This window comes from Mizuhopecten yessoensis, unplaced genomic scaffold (assembly GCF_002113885.1).
Source record: "Mizuhopecten yessoensis strain PY_sf001 unplaced genomic scaffold, ASM211388v2 scaffold716123, whole genome shotgun sequence".
NCBI classification, from domain to species: Eukaryota; Metazoa; Mollusca; class Bivalvia; order Pectinida; family Pectinidae; genus Mizuhopecten; species Mizuhopecten yessoensis.
Window position 1 is genome coordinate 99,220 of NW_018479959.1, and position 9,472 is coordinate 108,691.

The following is a 9,472-nucleotide window of genomic DNA, read 5'->3' on the forward strand; positions in this document are numbered from 1 at the left end:
TGGACAGACAAATAAGTCATGGACAGACAAGTAGGTCATAGACAGACAAGTAAGTCATGAACAGACAAGTAATTAAGTCATGGATATTGTTTTTTTTATATATATTTTTGGGGGATTGCATTTCCCAAAACATCCAGTACTATATTTAGGGTATCTTGCATCTGATATTTATATATAAAAAGCTCAGGGTCTTGTTGTTGAAAGAGGTTAGCTTTGTTAATTTTCAATGTTTTGATTTCTATGTAGTTTATACTGTATTTTGATTCAGCCAAAGATATTATTCTCCTTACTAGGATTGCATATTATTATATCCCGTGACATTGTACAGTTGTTACACTAAAAAATCGAAAAGTAGTAACATGCACTTCCTTATAGCACTTATTTACTAACAGGCATTTCTTTATAGGATTAATGAAGAGGGTGAGGTGTATGTATATGAGAGGTGTCTGTGTGTTTCATTTGATTTAACTTCATGCAATAAATGTGAAAAATAAATCTTCCAGACAACTATCTGGAGCAAGGAAAAGCTTTACCACTGCCAGCCTTAAGATGTTGGCTAACTACAGAAAACGACAGCAGCTGATTGGTCTACTTAAGTCCCTAAGGACAATTAAAACACTACAGCGTACAGATCTGAGGCTGAGGGAAATGATGGAGGTAAATAGTACAGTAATAGCTTTTTATTATCTATGGTCATTAAACATGCTTTAGCCAGTTAAAAAATTTCCCCACTTCCTGTATATAACAACCACAGCAGCTAGGTTAAGGTAGTTTAAGGGACACCATATATTTCATTTAAAATTTAGAAAGTAATATAATCTTCACCATGCATGTAAAAATAGCCAAAACATTCATGGTCAGAAAAAAGATGTAGCTATTTTACCACGATTATAGGATATAAAGATCCATTCGCCCATACACAAGTGTGATAAGAACCTTATCCTACCTTGAGTTTGTCATTTGTGATACATACATTGGACAGTAACTATGGAAACACACTCATCAAAACAATCTGTAACTTACATCAATAATCTATACTACATGTATGTTCAATTGTCAATTGAAAAAGATATAAACGATCATGCATATTTAATTCAGTTTTCCCCGTTAATAAGGATAAAGTAATTTGTAAACCTGATTTTGTCAAACTAAAAGGATTACAGAAATATGTCAAGCTATCCAGGTGATTGGGGAGCTAACCAGGTTCAGGACTTAAGGATACTCACACCTGCATCTTCCTAATATAGAGTCCCACAATAGGAATAACCTGGTATTCTTATAACATGGACTACCAAACAATAAAACAGGTTTTATCACCCTGAAAATCATTTAAGTCAAGTTTTAGTGTTTAGGGTTCCATGTCAACAGATTTGATTGTGTTTCAGGAGGAAGACTACTGCAGTGCTATACAGCTGTGTCTGGAATGTCAGAAGGCGGCTAGCACATTCAAACACTTTACTTGTATAAGGTGAGACTATTCTTACACTCTGTAGATTAAACTCTCCATTTCTTCTGAAATTAGTAAAAACGTTTAAAAGAACTATACCAGAAGCAGCTCTGGATGGCTGATGTGTATTGATGTAGGTAAGATGGCTGTTGATGGGAGCAGCAATTGAATTAAAAGATGTAATGTCCGATGGGACATGGTAGGTATAGCCAAGTGAATGAGAAATAAATTTATAGGCATATGGGTACAAGTATTTTCTCCAATATACCTGTAAATCTCTTACAACAGCTGTCACTAGAATTGTGTAACAAATCCATGTGTCTTATAAAGTATGCAGATAGCTGACCGTAAGCAGGCAATAAATCAAATCTTTGTGAGCCAATTGTTGGTTGGTTGGTTGAGATGTTATACGTCTACAATTCACTGACTTCGGTCGACGTGAGGTGGTAATTTGCCCCTTACAAGGCCCTCAGAGATTCAAAATGTCCTAGGCCCATCCAGATCACGCTCTAAGGTCGTACATCTCCTCAGATGCGGACAGAACAGCTACTGTGGTCCACTGTACACGTCCTTAGTGTAGTCCTCGCTGTCCCCCTATGAGTGTTGTGAGCTAATAATTTTCTTCAGTTTAAGTAGACTACACCTGCCTTAATAAGTACCACTGTTCACCACCTTCCCTGCCATGCACCACCATGAAGTCTGTGTAGGAGATCTGGACAAATGTCAATCACTCGGACAAGATAACTCAATGGTAGAGCATTCATTTTGAGTTTAGAGGTTCTAGGTTGGAGTTTTTAGAGGTTCTAGGTTGGAGTTTTGGACTGTTAGTAGAGTTACTATGAGATACATCCCTTGTTATATTTACAGTGAGCTGAGTTCAAAACTACAGGACACGCTGGAGATGATTGAGGAACAGCTGGATGTTGCTTTGTCCAAGACATGTAGTCACTTTGACATTGTCCACTATGAGAAAGTACAGATAGCTTATAGACTTCTGGACAAAACTCAGGTACGAACACCACATTTCACCACTTTGTCTTAATCTGAAGTCTTAGTTTATCATTGACTACAGGTGTTTATGTGAATATTTGTTTTTTTGCCTGTAATGCCAGGCTTTTTTTGTACTTGAAATGCAAGGCATCTTATTTCAAGTCACAATATAATATTGATAATTTTGAATCATCAGATAACTTTTCTTACAAAAAACAAATGCCGATTAGCTGTGAGATCTTAAAGGACTGTTTAGAACACATCTAATATCAAATCAGATTGACTCTGCCAGAAAGTGTTTGACCTTAAGGTTGTTTGACCTTGAGGGTGTTTTGTAATTACAGACTGCCATGGATCAGTTACACATGCACTTCACAAGTGCCATACATAGTACAGCCTTCCAGATTGTTCTGGGCTACGTGGAGCTGTGCGCTGGAACAGGAAACTCAAACTTCCAGAAACGACCCTACGTAGATCTCTGTAAGGTAAGTGTTTTGGCAATGATATATTGCACCATAGCTGACCTCAAAATGAAGACCTGCCATTTATAACAAAGCCTCAGGATTTTTAACAAAAATGTACGAGACTCAGTACAACACCAACAAAAATGGTTGCTCTAGTAATGTATAAATCTTCTTTTTTTCATGATTTAATTGACAGTATATATGTGAAAAGCATTTGTGTTTATTTGCTATTTGTGTTCTTTAAGAAATCCCTATGCTTTAAACAATCTGTAGCGACCTTAAATATCAGCTGCTGTCTTTTCCAATTACTGAGTTATGATACCTGCAAGATCTGGTAGCCACCAAGCCTTAATTGTCCTGTGTATACTTTGTAAATTTGTTCAACTGTCATTTTGTGTTTCAGAATATAACACAGGAAAGTTTCAAACCATGTTTGGTAGATCTGTGCAAAGCATTATGGGAAGTGATGAAGAGTTACCACAAAACCATCCAGTGGCATGAGTCTCACGACGAAGAGTTCATCCGGGAGTCAGGTAGGTGTTTGTTTCTGCAAAATAATTATGGATGCAAAAATACTGAATATACATTGTTCTGTGATGCATCTCACCAAACATGTGCACCATGTATTGTCCAGTGATAAACCACGATCCAAACTGACCAGTATTATTATCCAACAGGTGTGGATGTGGACATCACATTGAAGATGAAGTACATACGTCAGAAGCTTGACCATGGCCTGACTCGGATATGGCACGACGTCCAGCAAAAGGTCAAGATTTATATCCTGGGTACAGACATGGCCAACTTCAAACTAGAGGACTTCATACGAGTGCTAGACCTTGTCAACAGGTAAAACACTGTACCAACAGGTAAAACACTGTACCAACAGGTAAAACACTGTACCAACAGGTAAAACACTGTAAACTGGAGAAATTAGTATGAATTCTTGACCTTGTCACCCTATCTAGATCTGCATCTGGTTGATTTATGTTTTCACTGTCATCAGCAATGACTACTGGTATATATAGACATACTATATTTGTTTCAGGTTGATTGAGATAGGGGAGGAATTTTGCGGGAGCAAGTCAGAAGGTCTACAAGACTCCCTCAAACAACAGAGTCTCAATTATTTCAAAAACCACCACAGGTCAGTATTAGTGTCTCATGGTATTGTCTTATTTTCTTTCTTTAATTCTTTACAGAAAACCAGAGATACGTATCGTTCTGTATAGAAAATCAGTGATACCTATTGCTCTATATGGAAGAAATATTCACATTTATCCCTGATTTCACTTATACTTATCGTGATATATATTTAAAAGTTTATCCACAAGGAAACATGATAATAAATTCTGAACAACACTCTATGCTAAACAGTACTTTCCAGTAGTTATAAAATGTATTGCCTGTCTTAGGTACCGTATGGAAGAACTAGGAATGTTCCTGGAGAACGAAGGCTGGGAGATCTGCCCTGTCAAGTCTAACTTTACTCTGCTACAGTTGTTGGTAAGTCTAATGTTCAGTTCATCTTTTATTGTCAAACATTTTGTCTGACAGTTTATATATATAACAAATAAATAGAAGGTGGGACCAGGACAACATCAGCTAGGATATATCAGTATAACTGACACAGTTTGCATGTTTTGGTTGTTAGGTCGGTATCAGAACATCCCTAATGTATGAAATGTGGTACCCTGCTTACCTACAATCAACAACAACATGGTTGTAGTGACATCAATGATGTCATTGTATAGTTTTGCTTAGGTTAGAAATGATTGTATGAAATACTATGGTCTCAAATGAAACCACTTATAAAATTATTGTAGTACATGTAGTAACAATATAGGAAATATGATACCAGGAGTCCTAGGTTCATGGTAATAAATAGATAACAACTTTTACTTTGATATCAGGAATTCAGGTTCATGCAGAGCTGGACTCGTTCTCCGGCCACCAACTCCCTAGTGCATTCCCAACAGGAAGTAGAGGGGGAGGAATCATTGCCAAACGGACACAATCGAGAAGGGGGGCGCTACTTTGACCAGTACAAGGATGAAGGTAGTCCATTTGATGTCCAACCTGATGAAGAAGAAAACGAAGATGTGTTTTCTGGAAGTTGGGTAAATACCACACACTGTTCAATTTGTTGGTCCTTATTGTTGTAACACTTTAAAAGCCATATTGGGATGAGTTCAAATCAATATAAAAGTTAAAGGTTTTTCATGAGTTTTGTGAAATTTTTTAATTTTTCAAGAAAAGACATTTTTGTTCAGCTAGATATGGATTGAATTTTAATAGGTTGTTTTGTTTGTGTTGTAGGATGATGAAGATGGAGAAGGTAGAGACACAGACTCAGACGAGCCCGATGAACTCAAACAGGATTATATTGATGAACTCACAGGAGAGGCACAATCTAATAGGTACCTTACCCTGATAAGCCCATGCGTCAAATAAGTCAAACATTACCATTCATATATATAGAAAAGTGATTTTTAGATTTGAAAAATAATGAAAGTACATGAATGGGGTACAGTCACACACAGGCTGGAAAAGGTCAAGGTCCCTGTTATTAAAAATAAACCATGGGGGTACAGTCACACACAGGCTGGAAAAGGTCAGGCTCCCTGTTATTAAAAATAAACCATGGGGGTACAGTCACACACAGGCTGGAAAAGGTCAAGGTCCCTGTTATTAAAAATAAACCATGGGGGTACAGTCATACACAGGCTGGAAAAGGTCAGGCTCCCTGTTATTAAAAACCATGGGGGCACAGTCACACACAAGCTGGAAAAGGTCAGGGTCCCTGTTATTAAAGATAAACCATGGGGGTACAATCACACACAGCCTGGAGAAGGTCAGGGTCCCTGTTATTAAAAATAAACCATTGGGGTACAGTCACACACAAGCTGGAAAAGGTCAAGGTCCCTGTTATTAAAAATAAACCATGGGGGTACAGTCACACACAGCCTGGAAAAGGTCAAGGTCCCTGTTATTAAAGATAAACCATGGGGGTACAATCACACACAGCCTGGAAAAGGTCAAGGTCCCTGTTATTAAACATAAACCATGGGGGTACAGTCACACACAGGCTGGAAAAGGTCAAGGTCCCTGTTATTAAAAACCATGGGGGCACAGTCACACACAAGCTGGAAAAGGTCAGGGTCCCTGTTATTGAAAATAAACCATGGGGGTACAGTCACACACAAGCTGGAAAAGGTCAAGGTCCCTGTTATTGAAAATAAACCATGGGGGTACAGTCACACACAGGCAAGGCCTTGTCAGTATTTTAGTTTATCAGACAATAGAGAAAACTTAAATGTCTATTTATTTCAGGCAATACAGAAGAAGAACATCAAGAAACAAAAATCAAAGACACATTCCAATTGTGACCAATACAACCCTCAATGTTCTGAGGGTGATAGGTAAGCTGAAACAGGTCTTAACCCTTTCACCCCTATGTAAATTAAGTAGATTCTAGCATGCATTGATCTGGATGAGTCCATTATGGTATTCAGTGGTGAAAGGGCTAAATATTTAATACTATTGCTCATTATCACTGTGACTTGTTTTTGTTGCCTTCCTCTTAATGGTGACTGAAGACACAGTATTGACATGTGGATTAAATGGTGAAATATTCCAATCTGATTGGCGTTTTGCAGTGCCTATTTAATCAGACAACATTATTGTAACTTAATAAGTACTTTGGGTAATTATCTAAACACACATTGGAATGTAATAAATATACTGGTGAGATTGACCATGATGTCACATGACATGCTAAATTGTGTTACTGTAGTGTTTTAAATGCTTGATGTTTTGAAAAAGGTTTAAACTTGAACCAATGTGTGTTGTCCAGAAATCAACAGTGTACTTGGACACCCGATTAACAGCTTGTGTACCGATACACATAATGTACTGTGTCACTGTCATACCTTCTGATTTCTGTGTCGGGACACAATTGAGCTCACAAAGGTAAAAGGATGTATGGGGCCTTTAATATAGACATATACATGAATGATTGGATAAACATTAATGTTTTATGATTCTGGTGTAACTGATTGTATTAGTCCATGTTTTACTTAGAACATTTGTTAACTTGGAACAGGTAAATATATGCAGATGATGACCGTCCTGAAACCGATAGCTTTTGACGTGATCAACAGTATGTCACAGCTATTTGAATATTACCTGTATACAGTAAGTTTATAGAGACGTATACGGTAAGTATATATTACCTGTAAACAGTAAGTATATAGAGAAGTGGAAATCTATATCTCGTGTATCCAACATTAAACATATGTACACAAAACGGAGCTAATCACTCAAAATCAGTGAAACATAATACACTGAAACATAATTACAACAAAGGAAATTATATAAATAAAGAACTAATACAATATTTTAGTGCTCACTTGTCATGACAGATGGTCTATACATGTGTGATTAATAACCTCGTACTTGAAAAACAGTCATATACTTTAAGATCGCCTGCATGCTTCCATCCAGGCTAACATAAATAATAAAGGTAAAGGTTGATAAATTTTATTTCATAATTGTTGTTATAAAAAGTTTATATTGTTATCTATTGTTTGCTGATGGCCATGTTCATATATAATATGGTTGATATTGACAGTATAAGTGTTGTCAGTGTTACCATGACATATTGACAGCATAAGTGTTTTCAGTGTTACCATGACATATTGACAGCATAAGTGTTGTCAGTGTTACCATGGCAAATTGACAGCATAAGTGTCGTCAGTGTTACTATGGCAAATTGACAGCATAAGTGTCGTCAGTGTTACCATGGCAAATTGACAGCATAAGTGTTGTCAGTGTTACCATGCCAAATTGACATTATAAGTGTTGTCAGTGTTACTATGGCAAATTGACAGCATAAGTGTCGTCAGTGTTACCATGCCAAATTGACAGTAGAATTGTTGTCAGTGTTACCATGACAAATTGACAGTATAATTGTTGTCAGTGTTTAGTATAAGTGTCATCAGTGTTAACATGTCAGTGATAAAAGTGTTTGATTTATTTGTAGGTTCATATATTCTTTGGAGCAGATACGGTAAGTACTACATGGTTTGATTTAGATGATAACTGATAGTGTCTGCGAATCCTTAGAAATACCAGTACTGCTGTATTAAAGTATATTGCATTGTGTGTCTATTTTGTTAGTAAGAACACCCATCAATATTCTTCTTTTGATACAACATTAAATTGATGTAATTCATCTGCTGAATTTTGTATGAATGAATGAATATGAATGAATATGAACGAATATGAATGAATATGAATGAATGAATATGAATGAATGAATATGAATGAATATGCACGAATATGAATGAATATGAATGAATGAATATGAATGAATGATGAATATGAATGAATGAATATGAATGATGAATATGAATCAATCAATCAATCAATCAATGATTCAATCAATCAATCAACACGGTGATCCATTTTGGTTACTGTCCCCTTAGACATTATTAGTAGACTTGTAATCGTTTTCTTTTGTCTCCTCAGTGGGTGATGAATGAGCGATCCCTCAATAATCGAATGCACATGACACTTCAGAGGATCAGGAACAACCTGATAGCAGAGGCACCTATACCTGGGGCTCCCCCCACTGACCAAGAGAATGGCAGGGTAAGATAGGTACCCTCTATTATACTTCATTGATATCACCCCTCCATCTGTAATATACTGAGAAGGGCAGTACTCCTCAATAATCCATTCAACCCCGCCTCCCTCACCTATGCAGTAATAATATCTGTAACCTTTTGCTGTATCTTTCGCTGTAAAATACATCGTTGTAAGCTTTTTAGCTTTTGGTGATGTCTTGATTGTATATCCTTTACTTATATATAGTGTCCAACCGGTTGCACATAAAATGATAAAAGTCCATTATTTACACATTGATGAGTTGTGGCAGTATATACAGTAGCCTTGTTGCTCACACATTATACTTGACAAAAACAGTTCTCTCTATATGAAACCTACGTCTATTTACACACGTTCCGTTAAAAGTTTGCACTTGTTGATTTGGTCTCGAATGACCTGTAAAAGTTGACCTAATTTAAAACACATGCGATGTACATGGTACTAATTGTAAAAAGAGGCCTGGAATTTGGACCTGTTGGTAATGTTATGGTTGTTCAGTAATCCTGTAATGTTTTGAAGCTGTTTAGGTTCATTGCTGTAGCAATCACTTCCGGTAGACTGTTCCATGTTGTTATTGTTCTATTGCTGAAGACATTTTTGTTTACTTCAAGGCTTTTTTGGATGCCTCCTGGTCCCCATATTTGATGCCGGTTTAAACATGAGTTCGTGGTCTACATGGTCGATGTTATTTAGGATCTTATAGATTTCGACTAGGTCGGCTCTTTCCCTTCTATACTCGAGTGTAGGCAGTCCCAGTTTTCGTAGCCTTTCATCATATGGTAGATTTGATAGATTTTTTATCCGTTTTGTAGCCCTTCTTTGAACATTTTCGATGGAGATTTTGTCTTTGATAAAGATTGGGGACCATATAGGTGTTCCGTACTCTAAATGTGGTCTGACG

At 36.9% G+C, this 9,472-nt stretch overlaps 1 protein-coding gene across 4 annotated transcripts in view; it reads left to right on the forward strand.

Annotated features, from left to right (window-relative positions):
• Nucleotides 1-9,472, forward strand: part of LOC110441765 (syndetin-like) — a 32,746-nt gene that overhangs the window by 4,028 nt on the left and 19,246 nt on the right. For all 4 annotated transcript variants that reach the window (XR_002461919.1, XR_002461920.1, XM_021485010.1 and 1 more), the window contains exons 6-19: nt 504-657; nt 1,386-1,468; nt 2,315-2,456; nt 2,782-2,922; nt 3,305-3,434; nt 3,579-3,750; nt 3,950-4,048; nt 4,317-4,407; nt 4,815-5,021; nt 5,221-5,321; nt 6,235-6,323; nt 7,007-7,098; nt 7,946-7,972; nt 8,434-8,556. Coding sequence is in view for 2 of the 4 variants with exons in the window: in XM_021485010.1 (XP_021340685.1) it covers nt 504-657; nt 1,386-1,468; nt 2,315-2,456; nt 2,782-2,922; nt 3,305-3,434; nt 3,579-3,750; nt 3,950-4,048; nt 4,317-4,407; nt 4,815-5,021; nt 5,221-5,321; nt 6,235-6,323; nt 7,007-7,098; nt 7,946-7,972; nt 8,434-8,556 (1,651 nt within the window). In the remaining 2 variants the exon portion in view is untranslated. The remainder of the gene's footprint in view (nt 1-503; nt 658-1,385; nt 1,469-2,314; nt 2,457-2,781; nt 2,923-3,304; nt 3,435-3,578; nt 3,751-3,949; nt 4,049-4,316; nt 4,408-4,814; nt 5,022-5,220; nt 5,322-6,234; nt 6,324-7,006; nt 7,099-7,945; nt 7,973-8,433; nt 8,557-9,472) is intronic.